The 20,067-nt window shown below is 42.1% G+C and overlaps 3 protein-coding genes and 2 long non-coding RNA genes across 8 annotated transcripts in view; 1 reads left to right on the top strand and 4 right to left on the bottom strand.

Annotated features, from left to right (window-relative positions):
• LOC408528 (colorectal mutant cancer protein) overlaps positions 1 to 17,889 on the top strand; it is a 37,370-nt gene extending 19,481 nt beyond the window's left edge. Inside the window, exons 4-14 of one of the 3 annotated variants that reach the window (XR_001705674.2) lie at positions 13,373 to 13,634; positions 13,929 to 14,077; positions 14,199 to 14,423; positions 14,755 to 14,943; positions 15,104 to 15,294; positions 15,404 to 15,670; positions 15,743 to 15,938; positions 16,002 to 16,193; positions 16,265 to 16,452; positions 16,524 to 16,793; positions 17,336 to 17,549. Coding sequence is in view for 2 of the 3 variants with exons in the window: in XM_016916595.2 (XP_016772084.2) it covers positions 13,373 to 13,634; positions 13,929 to 14,077; positions 14,199 to 14,423; positions 14,755 to 14,943; positions 15,104 to 15,294; positions 15,404 to 15,670; positions 15,743 to 15,938; positions 16,002 to 16,193; positions 16,265 to 16,452; positions 16,524 to 16,626; positions 17,336 to 17,446 (2,073 nt within the window). In the remaining variant the exon portion in view is untranslated. Of the gene's footprint in view, positions 1 to 13,372; positions 13,635 to 13,928; positions 14,078 to 14,198; positions 14,424 to 14,754; positions 14,944 to 15,103; positions 15,295 to 15,403; positions 15,671 to 15,742; positions 15,939 to 16,001; positions 16,194 to 16,264; positions 16,453 to 16,523; positions 16,794 to 17,335 lie in introns of all 3 variants that reach the window. The other 2 variants (XM_016916595.2, XM_006563434.3) reach the window with 2 other exon arrangements.
• Positions 16,686 to 16,907, bottom strand: LOC113219260. Its single transcript, XR_003306137.1, has 2 exons — positions 16,864 to 16,907; positions 16,686 to 16,785 (listed from the first exon to the last, which is right to left on the bottom strand). It is a non-coding gene; the product is annotated as an uncharacterized LOC113219260 (long non-coding RNA).
• On the bottom strand, positions 16,969 to 17,332 carry LOC107965598. The gene is made up of 2 exons (XR_001705675.2): positions 17,143 to 17,332; positions 16,969 to 17,042 (listed from the first exon to the last, which is right to left on the bottom strand). It is a non-coding gene; the product is annotated as an uncharacterized LOC107965598 (long non-coding RNA).
• Positions 17,890 to 18,050: 161 nt separating the features above from the next.
• Positions 18,051 to 18,283, bottom strand: LOC107965597 (uncharacterized protein C12orf73 homolog). The gene has a single exon (XM_016916597.2). It carries the CDS (start codon positions 18,268 to 18,270, stop codon positions 18,079 to 18,081), a length of 192 nt encoding a protein of 63 aa, XP_016772086.1. The 5' UTR covers positions 18,271 to 18,283; the 3' UTR covers positions 18,051 to 18,078.
• On the bottom strand, positions 18,090 to 19,794 carry LOC408527 (pre-mRNA-splicing factor SPF27). 2 transcript variants are annotated; one of them, XM_006563437.3, is made up of 5 exons: positions 19,634 to 19,794; positions 19,266 to 19,531; positions 18,732 to 19,156; positions 18,382 to 18,583; positions 18,090 to 18,283 (listed from the first exon to the last, which is right to left on the bottom strand). In XM_006563437.3, the coding sequence occupies exons 1-3, from the start codon at positions 19,706 to 19,708 to the stop codon at positions 18,742 to 18,744; spliced, it is 756 nt and encodes a 251-aa protein (XP_006563500.1). In that variant the 5' UTR covers positions 19,709 to 19,794; the 3' UTR covers positions 18,090 to 18,283; positions 18,382 to 18,583; positions 18,732 to 18,741. The 2 variants fall into 2 exon arrangements, with proteins under 2 accessions (XP_006563500.1, XP_006563499.1); XM_006563436.3 differs by having other exon boundaries at positions 18,718 to 19,156.
• Between the last annotated feature and the right edge of the window lie 273 nt (positions 19,795 to 20,067).

Below are 20,067 nucleotides of genomic sequence, written 5' to 3' on the forward strand. Positions count from 1 at the left end.
CCCGTGTCGTCGTAAATTGTCCCGCCCATGAATCGTAAACTCGCATAAAGCGTATAAATCACACGGCTTTCGCATTATAAAGCTGGATATACCGTGCGCTGCTATATACCGTATATATATATACACGTATATACTCGATTCATTGATGGCGTTACGATGTTTCGCGCAATTAAAACCGTTGCCCGTGTTGACGATGAGGGCGCGTCCGTTTCGATACGCCGGCAATTGACTCCGCCACCCGGAATCCCGATAAGACGAATGGAAAGCTGGCCTCTCACGTGGGTCGTAATATAACCCACGCGGCCACTTTGTCCGATTATTCCGATCTTCGACTTTAACACCTTATCGTTGAGATCGTTGACGGGGAAGGATCTTTGCTCGCGTCGAGAAAGCGTCGAGAACTATTAGGAGAAAGAGAAAAGCTCGCATCGATCGACGAGGCTTGAGGCGATCGAGATAAAGACGCCAATAAGAAGACTCTCGCTTTGGGATCGAGGGCTTCGAAACGAGGGGGGATGGAGCGTGATCGTTGCGGCCGATATTCGGGTTTTTTTTTTCGCGCGCTCTGGTTCAATTGTGGCAAGGGTGGCACGAAGCGCACGGGCGTATTACTTTTTATCAGCTGCAATAACCGCGTGGCGTGAACTAAGTATAGGGCCTGTAACGCGACAATTGGAGCGAGAGAGACGCGAAAATCGGAGCTTTCGGTGCAACGAGCCGTAAGATCGGCGATCCTCGGCCCCGCTCGGCCATCCTCGGCTCCCGCTTGGATGGAACTAGGGGTGTGGGAGAATCGGTGGCTCAGTCCGTCACCGAGCGTTCCGCCAATCGCAGCGGCCGGTCGCCGCTCCGAGCAACCGATTCTTCCGTCGTGCGTGTTTTTCAATCGACAATGTCATTCGTTCTCGTGTGATATATACATATATATATGTATATATACAGATGTATATATAAATACATATAGATATATACTGGTGAAGTGGTTTCTTTTCCAGGTGTATCGTTTGGAGAACGATAAAAGTAGCGATCGGTAGAGCGGATAGGTAACGAATATGTCACCAGTAGAAATGATAAATCCTCCTTGATTATTCGTGACACGTAGAAAAATATTCAGACAAATAGTTGCATAGAATCGAATTATAATTCTCCGTTATAACAATCGATCGAGATCAAAATCGATGGAGAGATAGTAGAGATTAATTCGAAATCGTTATTTCTCTTTTTCTCGGCGCGACGCACGATCATAGGCGCACCATCATCCGCGAGATTGGTTAAACCTTCGTTTATGTAGGGCGCTGCAAAGACGGCCGACCTCGTGAGGACAATCGATGCAAAAGCAATTACGCCGGTAACGTGAATTGCACTGCGGTATACTCCGCGTTATCTTCCTACCACCGTATATTCTCCGTCTCGGGATTGCTCTCCTCCCCCATTCCCTTCCCATTCCCTTCAACCGTACGTATGTTTATACGTAAAATTCTTTCCTCGATACGAATAGGCCCCTGAATAGAAAGGACGAATGTCTTGTATCGTCCTTATCGATACAAGAAACTATCTTTCCTTCGATTCGATCCCTCCCTCTTCTCTTTTCTCCCAGGCCTCAATTTATCGGAGTACGCCACGGCGCAATTCGATGTTATCTGTACGAACAATGAGTTCGATCTTGTGTTACTGATTCGTCGCGTCGTATCGTAAATTATTAGCACGGTTACGAGAGTGTAAAAAAAGATTGCCAACGATCGTTCTATTTGTCTCAGTCGATGGATTTTAATTGCACGCGAACAGCGTATATACGGAAGTTGAAAATAACAAAGTCGCGTTACGTGCTCTCTAGTTCTTCGCAACTATTCGCTATTATTACAACAATCTTCTCTTCTCAAACTCCTTTGCGAATACTTAAAGAGGAACTTTCTGGGAAAAATCCAATCGACAATAAAATTCTCTCCAGTCTCGTTACCATTAATATTTCTTCAAATTCATTCTTTAATCATGATCCATGCAAATTCGTGGCGTCTTGGTCGATTTAATTAGGCGATGGTTGCCTACCGAGTCGTTATTCGCCAATTCGATCGATGACAATTTACATTAGCTAATGTAATGGGTCGATTTACGATCCAGTGACGTATCTCATCGAGGCACACTGGAATCGGCATAAATTTCGTGGACGCGTGTCATTGATATCGATCGGTCGATGGAAATTAACGCGAGTCGAGACGGTAAATCATGCGCGTTAACGAGATCCGCGAAAAATAAATCGTCCTCTCTCGTGCGATTCGAGGAAAAGGTAACTGGCCTTGCTACCCCTCGATCGTCTTGATCGAATGATCGAGTCGTAATTCAAAATAATGGCATTGCGGTAATACAAGCGATTTTATGCGACATTTATACGCGTTATTCCGCATACCATATATATAACTTTTCACCGATAAAAATTCCAATCGTTCGCTCGTTCGTTCAAATTTAAGGTAAAAAAGAGAAAAAAGAATCGATAGACATCCCTGAATCATTAATGCACGATAAAGGAAGGATATACTCGAAGGACTCGAACCAAGTATTCCACGCGCGTAACGTCAATTGATCCAAGCGCCTGGTCGTGTTCTTGGATCAAGCGTAATTTGTTGGACGATTCCCGGGATGATAGATCCCAAAGATGCCACGAAACTGAAGTACGTCACGTACGAGTTTTTATTTTAAAAAAAAAGAAAGAAAAGTAACCAGACTCGAGACGAATGCACGCGCGAATGTCGGGCTGCTCCTCTTCCTTCGTTCCCCGCCGCATGTCTCCCACTCGTCATCCGAACTTTATTGGCGATGCTCCAAAAACGTGCTACCACGCTCCACGGTCTTTTCGAAAACAATACGATTCATTTAATTTCTATTAAAGCCTCGTCTCGCGTTTTGTCGGCTTCGTGGCGCCGTGGCCACTCTCCGTCTGGCTAGAGCGATACCTATACTACTACCACCACTACGTGTGAGTCGCGTTGGCCCCGAAACCCTGGAAATATTGCCCGCCCGGATGAATCGGTTCGTTAACCCTCTTCTTCCAACCCTGGAATTATCGATTTCATTCACAAACTAAGGTGACATCCTTTCTCTTTAACCACGCGAAAATGACGGTACGTATAATATTATCGTTCGTTATCACGCTCCTCTCTCTCTCTCTCTCCTTTCGAGTTATCGTTCTTCCTTTCCGTGTACAGATAAAGTAATCTCGTAATCGTTAAACTCGTTGGTTCGGTTACACGTAAAAACAACAACTGGCGCCGCTCTCTCGTTTCGATTCGATTGCAGATCACCCGCATTCCTTTATCGTGACGTCGTTCGTTCGGCGATTTCCGCTTATGTTAATGTTCACCACGCGCCTCGTTGTCGCCACGGAAAACTGAAGCGAGCGACGCGTGCACGCGTTCATCCGATCGATCGACCACGTGTCATCGGGATCTCGTCGAATTTGCATACTCGAACTCGACGAGTCAAGCGGAGCCAAGCTTCATCGTTTCGACGATGTCTTCGAAAATTGGGTCACATCCGCGTGGTGTGTCTTTCGAGCATACGGTTTCTCGTTCCGACAACTTTTCTCTCCGTTTCGGTCTTCATTTTTTTTTTCTTTTTTATCTCTTCTGCACGAACAGATCGAATTCTTCTCGGGAGAAGAATTTTTTTGCCGTTCGTTTACTCCGTTGGAGCACATGCCGCGAGCACACGAAATTATTGCGCGAAACGTTCTCTCTCATTGCCACGGCATCATTATCGCCATGCTATATACGCGGCCTTCCTTTCTCGCAAGGATTTTGCAATTTAAATATTCAAACGTGTCTTGCTCCTATCTTTGTTTCCCTCGTTTCCATATTCATTTACCGAGTATTAATCACCGACCCATTCCATTCATCGCTTCTTCCCTCTACTTTTTTCAATTTTTACATCCTCCTCCTAGGTTTACATTTTACGTTTCTTTTCGTTGCTTCTCCTTCCCGCTTTTGTTCCTTCCTGTTTAAACAGAAGGAGGGGAGGAAGAAAAAATCGCGCATTCCGGGGCAACGATTTCAGGGATCGGTAACGAGTTTAACGAACTGGCTTCCTCGCATCCAACCATCCCTTCCGCGTTCCTGCTGTTCCACCGACCGAGCCGCGATTCTCCGCCGTTTCGCCTACCCTTCACGCCTCGTCGAGAAAAGACACCAAGAATCGTCCTTGGAATCCGCGTAGAATCCTGGCCGGGGGAATTTGAGCGTATGAAACGACATAGCTCGTCGTCGAGCTTCACCCTCGTGTTTCCCAACCAATCTCGAACGAGTCGAATAATTTGAGAATAATCGATTGAGAATTAGAGAAGAATTAAGAGAAGTCGAAGATGAATAGAGTTAGACTGCGTTGACTGATTCGTTGAAACGCGTTATCGGTGAGAAAAAGCGCGGGGAGATGTTTGTAGCTGATTACGGTAATTCGCGATGGTTGTTAACCATTTTATTGAGAAAAAAGAAACGTACACTGCTTGTTGCACCAGTTAAATCGATAATGGAAACGTTTTCTTGAACGGGCGAGTAATTGTACGACTTCTAATGTCGAGCGACATTTACGTTTTTTAACGTGGCGCATTTGGACGTTTAAATCGGTGATAGGCGATTAACTCGTAAATTAATCGGCCGCGAGCCTTGGTAATGATCGTGAACACGGACGTTTTAATGGTATTACGAAGCGTGGTGTTACGGTGTGTTTATACGAAGCGTGGAAAGAAACGTAAGCCGTAAAAGCGGCGTTAAAGCATCGGGGATAAGAGTCGGACCGCAACGCGTTTCTCTACTTCGCCCCGAACTTTATTGGCCCCCGTGATCGTAACCCGAGCCGCGACAAACTTGGCACATCCAGTGGAAAAGATTTTTCTCTGAGAGGGCAACACGCGCCCAACCGATGATATTATCCTTTTATATTTTTTTCGCGAATCCACTCTTTTACCCGCTAGATGTATCCCTTTTATCGCACGCATTACGGTAGATAACGTATCTGGCGGCTCGAAGCATCCGAGCAACACGTTGCTCTCGACGCTTGCTCGATCGATGATACCGCTACGATTTCGAATTTTACCCTTCGAAGTCGATTCAAGGTTTTTTTTTTTTTTTGAGAAAAGACTTAAAGAATCGTTCGAAAATATTCGTTTCGCGAAACGTTATGATTCGAGGTAAATAATTCTCATGATACGTGGCACATGCTAATTACTCATATCCACGTAGCTAAACCTTCACCCTTTGATACTCCAATGCCACGACCTACGGCCCCCTAACCGTGAATCACTCCACGATTACGCACGTTTCACGATCCCGCCTATTTTTAACCGCAGCTGAACCCATCGTTAAATTTCTATTTCCTCGCAATTGGTTATTATTCGAAACGGCCCATCCACGGAATGGCCGTAGGTTTGTTTTCGTGATCCGCAGCTGCGCGGCGGCCTCCTCTTCCGCGCCAGGTGGATGGATAATTCTTCCCTTTTCGGGCCTCGATCGATAATCAAGATAAAAATCTTTGCCGCCGTTTATAGGAGAGCCAGCGTGAGTCAACGCGACAAATTTGCGTTACCAGCTTATGCACGTGTAGCTGAAAGAGAGGGAGGGAGGGAGGAGGTCTCCGTTTGACGTCACCGCGTGCAAATGTCTCTCTTGGATACGCTTCGACGATAAACGACGATAAACCGATCCGTTCGACGTAACAGCTTCTAAAACTCGTTCCCTTGCATCTTTTCCGCTACTTTTCCTCTACGATCGTTTACAACGATGTTTTAAAACGATTATTCTTACTTTCCAAGTTTTCGTTTCCTGGTATTCCTATAAATTGATCGAATTGTAATCGATTTCGCTCTTGTTATCAATTCTCGAATAAGCCCCCGAAAAATCGAGAGCCTCGATCCACTCGTTTTTGAGGAAGGGGAGGGGAAGGGGAGGGGACGAGCAGTTTCCATAATTGGCAATACACCGACGTTATTCCCTGACAGTCTCCGGTAAATTCGAAACGCGGTTTTCCCGGCATACCGCGCGGTTGCGTCGCCTTGACTAATTAACTCGTTTAATTAACGCGCCTGCCCGCCAGCCCGTCACTCCGGAATTCCGGTGTTTTTTCGTCGACTTTACTTTTGTCCGCGATCGATAAATTAAAGCGGCCAAGGGTAGGAACTTGCCGTTCGAGGCAAGTCGGCGTAAATTTCGAATTTATTCGGTCGTTAACCATCGTTCTTAATCGATCTCTTCGACGAATAGAGCATATTTTTATCATCGATGCTGAATATATATAAATTTGGGAAAACCGTAGAACATCGAAGGGTTAATCGCGAGTGGAATTCGCTGGCGCTTTGATCGCATTGACCTCGCGTAAAAAACTAATTGCCGGCGGGAATAAGGGTCTCGTTAGGCCCGCGAGACAGAAATCCCCGCCCATTTCTCGCGTCTCATAATTGCCGGTCGAGCAATTAATTTATTTCCCCGGTTCAACGCCGTTTTCGCGACGCGTCCTCAGAATGCCGAGAATCGATAGACAGGCTAGGATCAATTAACCGGCATTCTAAATCGGCCGCATGCGAGCTCGATTAACACTCGTATCCTCTCTCTTTCTTATTGTTAAATTGGGGCCGATAAGACTACAGATTCGAGCAAGGTATTCGTCTTGGAAATCGTTTCGTCGTTCCATTCAACTCGTTCTTAAATTTTATCATCGATTCGAATCGAAATCGAACCCGTTTACTTTTCCACGCCGATCGTTCGCCAAATTAAAGTAAAGCATCGTTGCAACGATCCTCTCGTAATGATAAAACAGCAAAAAGACGCAACCAACTTCTATTCCAAACGAAGTAGACATCCGTAAGATTACTTTTTATATTTTGAAAAGTTTGCTCGCGAAAGTTAACGAGTTCGAAATCTCGAGGGGAAAATCGAATATTTGGCCGATTATCTCGATGAAAGGCGAGCTTTAACGAAAGCTCGATCGAGAGATGCATCATGATAGCAAGAAATATTAAATAGAAATATTTTCGTGTTATTAGGGAAACGTCGAATCGATGGACGCGATCAACAACGTGGAAAATGTAACGAGCCGCGAGAGAGAGAGAGAGAGAGAGAGAGAGAGAGAGAGAGAGAGAGAGAGAACATCGAAGGCTAACATTGACCGGGCCATTAATGACAAGTTAACGAGCAGTCGGAATGGCGTGCTCGTTAAACACACGTTGAAAAGTATAAAAAAAAAAAAAAAACTTGAACCGGCAAATCTGACGGCGTTGAACGGCGGTGCTCGAGGTTTTCCGCGATTTTCGATGGCGAGATCGGTGTTGCACGTGCCAAAGCAAGGGGGGAGAGAGAGAGAGAGAAAAAAAAAAGAAAAACGAATCCGTAATTAGTGAGATTTTCGCGTTTCACGTTCCAAAGCCGCCCACGTCATTTTTCGAAAAACTCTTTCCTCGAACGCCGCGAAGCGTATCGAACCGTGAACTACGAACTCGAGAACTAGTCTCCATTGTAGACGGAAGGAGGATGTTTTTGTTTCTCTTCTCGCTCGATTGGAGAATATCAGGAAGTTGGAAAGGAGGAGTTTCGTTTAACGAGAGATCTCTCTAATCAGGTTGGAGAATTATGCAACAGTCGGTTCAATATCATTTCGTTCCCTCGATCGATCGATTCTTTCCCCTTCCTCTCTACGAGGACGACTAAGATCGATCGCAAAAGCACAGAACGAAGCGATAGTTTGACTCGGTTCCGTCAATTGGCAACCTAATTGCAGCTAGGAAAAATTCCACTACCGATCGCTACTACAATGTCGCAATGTCTCGCCGCCAGTCCCTCTGTCGCGTCGCATTTGTAGCCGAGCGTGACGAGGCGTCGAACGTCCCGTGAACGATCGCCGCTGTTGGTGCGTTTATCGTGCAACAAAAGCGGAAGCGTAAGACGCGCGACCAAAGGAAACTGTATCGTCGACTTTCAACCGAGCCGATCTCCGCTCCGCTATCTTAACAAGGGAAAAAAGGCGGCGGGGAAAAGGGCGTCGAATGGACCGTGCGAAAGATGTCGCAGTGAGGGAAAGTTAGCAACGTGGCGGGTTTCACCGTGGCCGTGAACAATGGCTCCGCGGAGCCGGCTTACTACGTGGACCGTTTGCAACGGGTGCAGCAACAGCAGCATTGCCAACAGGCGATCAGGTACACGGTGCAGCCGAGCCACGTCTCCGCCCCGGCCGGCAAAGAGATCCTCGAGCCGCCCAGAAGGGATCTGGTCTACGTTCATTGCGCCACCACGGAGGAGGACGAGGACGCCGAGGAGGAGGAGGAAGAGGAACCGAAGGGATTGACGAGGTCTAGGTCGTGGCTCTGCTGCCCCGCCGATCACAGCTCCGACAGAACCGTCCCCATACAGGTCGAAGCTAGTCACAGGGACAAGCGGCAGGAGTCAGTAAGTGGTGCAGCGAGAAGGATTTCTTTTTTAACAAACTCTGTCCAACTTTCTTCCAATCTGCTTCAAACTTCATCGTTCGTACATCTTCCTTTCTTTCGATCCACTCTCGATAATGGAAACTCAGTCGAGACTGAATGCTTCGATCACTGGAATAATTTTCCCCATCGTCGTATCATCGATTAACGAAGGGAGGATGGGATGACAGGAAAGAAGAAGAGGGAAGGGAGGAGTGAAACTCGATGGCGCGTCATCGAGCGCGTTAACGAAACGCGAGAACAAGGCCTACCGCCAGAGGCGAGCACCGTTCCGACACCCGATAATGGAGTTCCGTAATTTTTGCCTCTGTCGTATATTCGATTCAAAAGGGATCTCTCCTCGTCGAGAGTAGATCGGCCTGTCTCTCAGGAACAGGACCATGTTTCTGCCCTTCCTCACCCTCTCTCTCTCCTCTTCATATTCGAAACGGCTCGTTCATTTTTTATCCCTCTCGTCTTCCCTCCCTCTCCACGCGTCACGCGTTTAGATTGTCTTCCCGCTCCCTTTCTCCTCCTCCTCCTCCTTCTTCTTCCGTTTTTCCCGGTTTCCCGGTTCAACTTTCCATCTCACTGTCCCTCTCTCTCTCTCTCTAGTCCTCCCTCTGTCTCAACGCGCGCAATTCGTTCGTCCGCCCTTGTCTTCGTCGGCCCCGTCCCCGTCTGTCTCTCCGTGAGCTTATGCAGAATCGAGTACCACCCTTTAAACTTTAATCCAGCAGGAATAGAACGGCGGAGGACGAGGGAGGAGGTAACCAACCGGACGATCGATTTCGCGCAGCCGAATTTCAAATAAACTTTCGGCCTTCGTAATTTCGTTTGCCACCGCTTTGACACTTCCACCCTTCTCCCTACCCGTCCCGATTCCATATTTTCACCGTCGAATCACCGTCGATCCTCCGCCGACTGTCCATCATTGCCGATTTCTCTCTCTCCACCTTCCCCTCTTCTTCCCTTCGTTCGCGACACGTTTGATAGATGAAATATAGATGGATCGTAAAGCGTATCTTCTTTTCCTTTCGATCAGTTGAATCAGAAGATTAGAAGGAGTGTAAATCGGGATGAAAGGGGATGATGCTGTTACCCTCCCTCGCGTAAATCTCATTGTGGAAAAATCTGATTGGCGGCGAGCAGGTTGGTTTCGAGAACACTTGAAAGGAATGATCTTCTTTTCGCGCGTTTAAGAGAGGATAGGGAGACGGCATTTCGCAGGCAACATTCCCTCCGCATCGCATGGCGGAATAGACGTGTCTCTGGGTAACCTCTTTTGTCCAACCGGCCACAAAAGGACCGTGTTTCAAACCGTGGTGCGGCGCTCTCTCTCTCACTCCCTCTTCCTCCTCCGTCTGGCGTGGATCGAAACGAGCAAGGCTGACTCGTCCCTTTCGACGGCCGGACAAAGAGAAGCGAAAGGGTGACGGAGGCTTGGTCAAGGAATTTACGATCTCCAAAGGGAACACTTGACCTCTTTAACGGATTATCTCGGGGGAGGTCCGTTTTCATCGGAAAAATCTCGTTATTCCGACTATATGTATATATATATCTATCGATTCTCGGTGAGATCTCGTTACAGAAGTTCACCGAAGACAAACCTTGTTTCCACGCAAAGTTCTCCCTTACGCCGGTGATAATGTTATCGCAATTTTCCTCCACGGAACGTGATAGTATTTTACAACGAGGCAAGCTTTCGTGGGTACGCGCGAAAATTCAATTATTCGCGACCGCGCCTCTCAACGACCAATAGGAGTCTCTATCGTCCTCTTCCTCTGTCGACCAAGAAACGTCGAGTTTTCTCCCCCGAAGGAAAAGAAGAGAAAAGAAAACTGGTCTTTCGCGAGTGGAAAGAGGCAACAACTGTCCGGTTTTTTGAGAGACCTGTTCGATCCACGTACGGTTGTCTCTCTCTTGGTATCCGTCGAGCCATGATTTCGTAAAAAAATTCGCAGCGATGCGACGGACGAGGTGTTTCTTCAGGAAAAGTAATACAGAGTTGCTCTGTGACAGGACTCAGATTGTTAGGACATTAACGACTTGGCGCCAGGAAACGTTTTTTAAAAAAACTCTCTCACCTTTACAAACGTTTCATCTTCTTCTTTTTCCTTTCTCGATCCGCCATTTCGAGGGAAAGAGTTTCGATTATCCAGTTCTAGGATTTTAAAGATGCTTCCATTCGTCCAAGTTTCCTTGAATTCTTTAATCGAATAAAAATTCGCTGTAACTTGAAATTTCATATATATATATATATATATATGAAAGAAAAATTCGATGGATCTCCTTTTTCTCCTGAAGAATTTCGAAAAGACACGGATTTTTCTTTTTTTTTTCGATTAAAATCTCCAAGATTTTTTTTTTCGAAGGGAAAAGGCGAGGATCCTCTCGATCGCGTAGGATGAGTCACGATTTTTATCGAATAACAAACGGATTATTCACGTCTCGTTTGCATATGTTTTAAACGTCAGAGATATTCTTCGCCTTATGCGATACACAATCGCGGCATTTAACGCGACTTTTGTACAAGTTTCGAGCGAATATATATCTATATCTCGATATACTTAACTACGTATTGTGATTATCCTTGCATTGTTCGTAACGTTCGTAATCATCCGTTGACCGGTTCGAGTGTTCAGTTTCTGAAGTTTCATCGAGAAGGTAAACTTTCCCTTTAGCAAAAGTCTCTCCTACAATCACGACCCTCGTCGCGAATGGATTTATCCTCCCCCCCCCTCTCCTTCCACCAGTTTCCAAGTAATTTCGTGTATCAAAGACGAGCTCGATCCGAGCTCTATCTATCGAGGACAGGATATCGGGTATTCGACTGTCGAGAAAGTCGATGCCCTCCTCGGTCACCCTTGTCGCCGGCTTTATACCACTTTACCGCAATTTCCGGTATCATTTTACGTCCCTGGACTACCACCGCCTCGTCTCGCGGGACAGGGAGAGGGAAAGAGAGAGAGAAATTCGATGGAATCGGCTCGTGCTTGAAAAAACAACGCGCGTGGCCAAGACAGAGAGAGAGAGAGAAGGAGAAGCCTACACGACTTGTCCTCTTTGGTAATCTCCTTGTGAGTCATTGCGAAGAATTTACCTGGCCACCAGGTTCTCGTTTTGTCGAGTTGTGCAATCGACTCGACTCGACTCGATTCGATTTTTCTTTTCAGGTCGCAGATAAGAGTTTACAACGAGTTTTCCTCGACGCTCGAAAACGTACGATCGATGACATAATTGATAATAAACGACGATTACGAGCGAGAAAAATGAGAGCGTGAAATTGCTTTATTTGCAAAGACAATTTTATGCTCGCGCGCGTGAATGTTCATTAACGTGCGAGCGAGCTGGATGGAACGAGAGAAGGATGACCAGAGAGAATTGCTTGTGTCGAATTCCACTTGTATCTCTCTTACGGTACTTGGACATTCAGAGTTCAACCGGCACGCGGTTACCAAATCCTTTCTGCAAGGATTCTTGTTCCATCGTTGGATACTATTACTGGAAAATACTCCTTCTCCTGAATATACAAAGTAAAGTCATCAGAATAAATAAGATCGATTCTCTAAGCTTCATCCTCTTCTTCTTATTCTCAAACAATGATAAAATTTCGTATCCGATGGATGGAAACTTTTTGAAAATTTCTCCTATTCAACGATACCTCGTCGAAACTATTATTATTCACTGTTATACAACATACCTCGAGTTAAGTAATCGCGGTTAAACAGCCTCCATATCGGCTTATCGGCAAAGCTGTTCCAAACTATTTTCTTAATTTCCCGTGTAAAATGTAGATACTCGTCGAGCGTGTCGCACGGCTAATGGAAAAGAGAGAAAAGAGATAGATAGATAGGCAAGAAAGATCTGATGTCTCGCGGAGGAGCCAGATGACAAACTAGTTTACTCGTCGACCTGTCGTCGAGAAAAACGCGTGAGGTACGCGCGCTGATCCTTTCCCTCTCTCTCTCACTCTCGATAAAAGGACGAGTATAGAATGGATACTTCGTAATTACGGGTCGTGATTCTTATACGCGGGATTTTTCTCTCTTCTCATCTTCTTGATCGGTGTTGCGCTATCACATGGCCAGAATCATTAACAGCTCGTCGTCTTGTAACGTTCGTCATGCACGGTTGCCTGCGCGAAGGGGGCACTCGACGAGGAACGATGCCGCGTAAACAGGTATCCGCGGAGCTCTCCTTAACGCATTATTTTTTCGCTTCCTTTTTCTCCGTTTCCCGCGCTCACGCTCGGAATATCGCGAATACGGTGAAATTAATGAGGGGCAACGATAATAAGGAGAACGATCGTGTCTGGAACCGTCTATTTGCGGAAATAGCGTGTTCGCTTCTGCCTCCTTCGATAGTCCAAGTTGAAGTTTTCCGAGAAAATAGATTTTTTAATCTCTCTCTCTCTCTCGTAAAAGCGATGTTTCGAGATTGAATATTATTTAGATTATACGAAGGATATTACTCGCGTTTGTTCTCGATTATCCTTTTCTTCGGATCGATCCAAGATATGGTAATAAGGATAAACGCGTTTAGACTCGACCTCGAGCATGGAAAACGTAGAATCAAATTATTCCTATAATATAATTCGCGTGCATAATGTATCGCGATTCGTATTGCGACTAGAAATTTATTTAGACGAGGGCAAGGTTGATCGAGGCGAAAGATTAAGAGGTTAAAAATAGGAACTGCCATTTCGTTTCAAACTGCAAACTGTTATTAATAATCGAAACGATCTTATCCAACATCTTGACAAATCAAGAATTGCGTCACGAGATCACGAAGAATCACGAATACTCGCAACGTTGAATTTCTCTCCTCGTACGAAACGAAACATCCTCGTTTCAATTCGATCGAAGATCCTCGAAAATTCGATCGTTTATCGAACGAAATCGTTGTTAATCGAGGGGATTTTTTGTGTTGCAGCTGCACGCGGCCGCCCTATCGTCGTTGCGGTCCGAGGTCGCCGAGTTGAACGCGAGGTTGGTGGCGGAGACACGAGCCAGGGAGGCGACCGAGGCGGCTTTGGTCCGCGCGGAGCTCCAGGCAGCGCGAGCGGAACAGAAGGTGGAGCAACAAGCTGCGAGGCACGAGGAGCGGCTCACCGAGTTACATTCCGTGATCGCCGAGCTTGGCAGGCAGCTCGAGAGGCATCGAGCTACCGTAATTGCCGAGGAGGATGAGTCTGGTAAGGGGGAGAAAGGGCAACCGATTCCGTCAACCTGTGCGACCACCGTCTCTATCTCCCTCGGACAGAGATTTATCGCGAGCCGAGGTCGTTTGATGTTTCAACGCGTTTCCCTTCGTTCCTCTCAACACGTGGCCAAAATACACGAGATCTCCAGAGCAGATGATTCTCGTCCAAGTGTTGCATTTTTTTCTAGTTTCAATTTTTCGTCAACTTTGTGAATAATTGAAATAAACGAATTGCTTCGTTTCCTTTTCTTTTCTTTTCTAATTCGTTAACGTTTGATCTCCGCAGAGATAGAAACGAGCAGAGACGCGGAGGGATCTATCACTAATCCTGTGGAGGAGAGCGAAGGCGGAGGTGACATTCAAGGGGATGGAGATCGTACATTAGGCGATGCCGATTCGAGCTGCTGCGAGGACATCGAGCCACGTGCTGTCGAGGTATACTTGTCGATCGTAAGCTTTTCGATTTGGAAAGTTGTATCTAAGATCCAAGATATCGCAATGATGTATGAAATTCTTCTTTCGTAACGATTAAATGATAATTAATTTGCATGGATAGAATGGGAGAGAGCAATTGGACAGTCCGGCGGCGTTACCAACACCGGAACCGACACAACAGGCGGCTTCGTGCCAAAGCGTGGCCGTGGCAGCGTTGCAAGAAGAGGTCACAGCCCTTCGAGCAGAGATAGCCAGCTTACAGGCTCAACTTGCCAATTTCAAGAATCAGGCTAACAATCAGAGGCAACAGGCTGGCAGCGAGTCGCCCCGTAGAGAAGCACGAGCGGTGGGTAGCAATTTAACCTACTGTGATGACGTATCGTCCCATTGTTGCGATAAGCCAATGCGATTTTCACTGTGTAATGACGCAATGGAAGAGAACTCTGTGCAAAGAGTTTCCCCGCGATGAAAAGAAGATCGTCCCTTTCATCTCGATGCACCGAAATACACTTTTCCCCTCTTTGAAAGGAAACCAGCGTTGAATGTCGAACGAATTTTTTGCATCGTTACCTCGTCCTTTGGCCAGCCTTTGATCACCCAACACTTTCGCAAAAATATTTATCAACCCTTCCCTTCGTCTGTAATGTTTTCCTCGTGCTCTTCTTTGATTTCCGCAGACAAGAGGCAACACCAGCTCACCGGAACCTTTGAGTGCACCTTGCTCGCCACTCTTGCCACCCCTGCAGACACCGCCGACAAAGAGCGTAACGAGGGAGGAAGTTCCAGTTCTTAAAATAGCCGAGAGGGTAAGACTCAGGAGGACCGACGAGAGGCACATCACAGGACCCGATATTACTAATCTGGGGGTACTTATGACTTTGTATTACTTATTATCCCCGTTGTTGTTCATATTTCTTTCTTTTCTTCCCCTCGCGCGAATATTGAAATCACCAGTGAAATTTCGTTGCAACTTTTATCATTTATTTATCCTCTCTCTCTTTTGTGAATTCTATTAAATTTGAATAGGTGTGTTCCACGATGGTGGCCGAGCATCTGGTGTCAGATCTTCTGGAACACTCAAACATTCAAGAGTTGAATGGATCCGAGAAACAATTCGAAGTAGAGACGGAAAGATTGAACAGCAGGCTGGAGCATGCTCGAACGAACAACGCGGTTCTTGCCTTGACTTTGCACGAGAGTAAGGCGCAATGCGACAGGTATACTCGTCTCTCTTTCTCTAAAATGGAAAATAGAAATGTATAAAAATTATTACAATTATATACAATTATACATTATATACAATTTACAAGTTTCCTCGTATTCCAGATTGAGCCTTTTAGTGGGAAAGTACGAATCGAACGCGATTGCATTACGATTAGCCCTTTCTTATAGTGATCGCGCGATAGAGGCTTACGATGTCTTGGTAGCGTTGTTGGAAAGCGAGATTGCTCTGTCGACGGAAAGAAATAGCATTACCATCGAAAACAGGAGAGCGGCCGAACATGTAGCCTGTCACGTGTTGAATAAATTGGAGAACGAGTGTATGAATACCTTGAATGCACCGTGGGAAGATAGTATAGTTTTGTCGGACGAGTAAATATAAAAAAAATAGCAATAATGGATAAATTTACACTATTTTTCACGATCCGATTTCGTGTTCCTTAGATCCGAAGTGACTTGGTGCGTTGAAGATGAGCAAAGACTTAGAAGACACATTAGCAGACTGAAAGGGGAACGAGCTATGGTTAGATCAACTGTGGTGGAATTAGAAAGCGTTCACGCTGAGCCACTAAACTCGAAAAACACGATTTCTCTCGCCGAAGCTCGAAAATTAGATTTAGAAACAGCAGTACTTATGCAGGTTTGTCATTTAGTTTGAAATCAGAATTGAAAAGGAAATGTAGTCAATTAAAAAATCATACAGGAATTAATGGCTATGAGAGAGGATAAGGCAGAGTTACGAGCACGAGTTTTTCTGTTGGAAAAGGAACGAGCTACTATAGAATTGAAATTAAATGCACGTGATACGCAAATTGCAGCTCAGCATGCCGCCATTGAACATCTTCAGGGTCAACTCAGAGATACAGAGGCCATGCTGGCAATGGCTACGAATAAAGTCAGGATTCTTCTTTCTCTAAAATAATAAAAACTTTATTTTACAATCGATAAATTATATGTATATTACAGGATCGAGGTTTAAGCGATAACGAGAGTGAAGGCATGGAATCCGAATTAATAGAAGCATTAGGTCGAGAGGCTAGACTGAAAGAACGATTGCAAGAATTAGTTTCTACTTTAGATAAAGTTAATAAAAATTCTGAATTGAGGCATCAACAATCAGCTGAGCTTATTAACGATTTAAAAAGAGCCAATGGGTAATTAAATCATGGATTAAAAAAATTAATTTTATTGATCGAAAAATATTACCTTCTAATTTTATTTTTAGAGCCTTGGTACAAACTTTAGAGAAGTCTAAGAAAAAATATCAATCCAGATTAAAAAAATTGGAACAACAAATGTTGGGTATGGTGGAAAGACATGCTGCTCAGGTATGAACAAGCATAAATGTGGTGTGTGATATGAAAGAAGTTAAGAAGAACTGCCAAAATTGTACTTAAACATTTGTAAAATAATTTATTATACTTCATATATGTTTTTACATAAATCCTTCGTATCTTCATAAATTATATCAACATTATTCTGAAGACCTAAAAAGGTATAAAAATTTTATTAAAAATCTTTGTTTTTGTAAAAATTAAATATTGAGGTTATAATATTGTACTCACTAATTTCATAGATACAAATTTCACTTTCGTCCATTAATTTGAAGACAATATTTGCTATAATTAATTTATTCACTAATATATTTCTTTTAATCTCTGTTCAACTGCTTCTTCTATTCTTCTCTTTTTATACGTTTTATAAAAGTTAACCTCTCCAACATGCCAATGAATCATAAGGAATTCTAGCACACCACCCATGACAAAACATAACGGTAAAAATCTAAATTCCTTGAAACGTTTACCAGGCATTTTATTTACGAACGTTCTTATTTTTCTCATTACTTTGAACGACGCCATTCTTATTGCGTATCCCACGATGCCTTTTCCGTATCGCCATCTTGTCTTTTCAATATTGAACTGCGCATGATTCTGCGCAGTAAATTATTATCCTAATAAGAATAATATAATTGAATTAGTTTATTTTTTGCTATTTCTTTCTTTTTTTTTTTTTTTATACATATCTCTTGATTTATAGGTAAAATCTTTAAAACAACGGATAGCATTGCTAGAGGAGGAATCGACAGGATATAAAACAAGTTTACCACTTCAATCACAGAGTTCTGGTGCCAGCGAAACATCATTATGACAATTTAGTGATTAATCGAAATCAATCGACAAAGGCTTTACGAGTGTTTTTACTATTCTTCCTGTCATTACAAAACGATTGAAATAGAGATAAAATTTACGTATTTTTTTATACCAATAGTTGCCCAAGAATAACGCTTGATTATTCGCTTTTGTAATTATATAAAAAAAGAGTACGAGTTAGTAGCTATCCTAAAATTTAAATTACAAGCTAAGCTTATGCAAAAATGTGCTAGTGATACATTAATGCGAGCAAACTATTTAAAATAGTCCTCCAAGTATATTGTGAATTATAAATAATCGTTACATGATACTATATGTCATTTATAGACGATGATAGTCATCTTGTAAATATGTATATTTCAAGCATTAAAGAAAAGCGTGATATGTGTAAACTATGATGAAATAAATTGTGCTTTATTAAATCTTGTATTGTAGCTGAAATTAGTGTTTTATATTTTTTAAATTATTTAATTTGTAACATTATTTATTTCTTAATTTGATTTTCCCCAATTCCTTTAAAAAGAAACTTTATTAAATAATAAAATATTTAAACAATTACAAACATTAAATAATTATTATATCTTAATGTATAATTATACATTATAATTAATATTATGTATAATTTATTTATTAAGATTTTACTAACATATCGTTATGATTTTTTTGTTCTAACAATTTTTTTTGAAATGCTTCTTCTATAAGATCATCTAAATCATCAAGCGGTCGATATATGAGATGCACAACTTGCGAACCGGCTGCCGTTGCAAAAAATGCTGATGTAACAAGACAAATATATCGAGTCCATGAAATACCATAAGGCATTGTGATAAATTATCTATAAAATAAAATATAATAAATATTAAAAATTTTATATTAATCTTTTTAGGATTTAAAATATTTTAACTTTTTCATATACTATTTATGATTGCTAACCTCTTTTATGTTAATGTTCGACGATACTTTACCAATGACAATCGATGAATAATATTTATAAATTAATTTTTGATATTTATGTATTGTTTATATTTATTATTTGTTGATATATATTGATATATTTGTACAAAAAGTACTTTACAAAAAATATTGCATTTTCTATGGACACTCTAGAACATTGTAGAAGACTTTCCAATATAACCTATATTTCAGAATCAAATAAGATTAAGTAACTATTTGACAATTTTAATTATAGTAAATTTATTTATTTACTATTAATAAGTTAATTTATTTATTATTTTTATATATTAATACACATATACAAAATATAATTACTTATAATTTTATACATTTATATTTTTACACATTGTTCTGGGGTTCTTGATTTTCTTGTTCTTGTTGATCCATTTCTGTTGCCATAACCTCTGTTGCACTTTTTTCTGGAACATCAGGTTCTTCCTCTCCTGGTACATCATTGATTTCTACTCCTTCACCCTTATTCATCATAGATTTTTGTATTTCTTCTTCTAAATGCACACATGCTTGTTCAATCTCATAATTTTTTGATACTAATCCCACCCATTGTGCTTCTAATGCTCTTAACTTTTCTCCTCCTTGAGTTTGCATAGATTTTCTTTGCCAATTAACTTCTTGTATCTTTTTTCTTAATGCTTGTAATTGTTTTTGGGCTTGATTTACTAATTGTACTAATATTTCTAAATAAGATTTCCATGCTTCACATCCATATTCCATCATTAATTCAAGATTACAAATTCTGTGTTATTATAAAACATTACAATAATATATTAGCCACATTATCAGGCTACAAATAATGTAAATAAATTAAGTAAAAATAAAAGATTAAAACATTAAAAATAATTTACCTTGTAGCCTGATGTTCTAATTGTGCACTGCTATTTTCTACACTTTCATTCCATGCTGCAAGATCATTCATTTTACCTGGTGGAGGTGGAGGTAATTCATAACGTTTCATACTAAGTACTTCCATAGGTAAACGGTTTTGCATTCGTTCAAATTCATGTTTCATTACTTCTGTTTCAAAAGCAGTTATATTTAATGATGTCAAATGTTCTAAATAATTTTTCGTTGGTCTATAGCGACGTGTTTCTTCTTCAACCATAGCCAAAGCCTAAAATATTTACAAGTTATAATTAATTCATTAATAATATACATTAATAATATAACCTAGAATTAATTTGATAAAGAAATTTTATGAAAAAATATTATTTACCGCTTCTCTGACTCCAGGTTCGTCATATCCTTGATCAATATATGGTAGAGCATCGACAACAACTTCTCCTGCCATTTAATACAAATTGTATAAATAAAAACTTATAGTAACAATTTACTTTTATTAATTGTTCAACATAGTTTAAATCTTATATGACGTACTTCCGATTGGAAATGTATGTATTTGGAAATGTATTTCTGTTAGAACTACCAATCATAATATAGCATTTTCCATCAAACTTTATCACGATTGGTGCATGTCTATAAGAACATAAATAGTCAAATTTAATTTCTATTGTAAATATAATTTTTTATAAATCAAAATTTAAATGATAAATTTACGAACAATGCAGAAAATTTATCAACTTTCAAATATGTTTAATTTGTTACGTCTAAGAAATAATATATTTCATTGTAAATAGCGTTTAAAAGAAA

The sequence above is a fragment of the Apis mellifera genome, linkage group LG15, assembly GCF_003254395.2.
Source record: "Apis mellifera strain DH4 linkage group LG15, Amel_HAv3.1, whole genome shotgun sequence".
Lineage (NCBI taxonomy): Eukaryota > Metazoa > Arthropoda > Insecta > Hymenoptera > Apidae > Apis > Apis mellifera.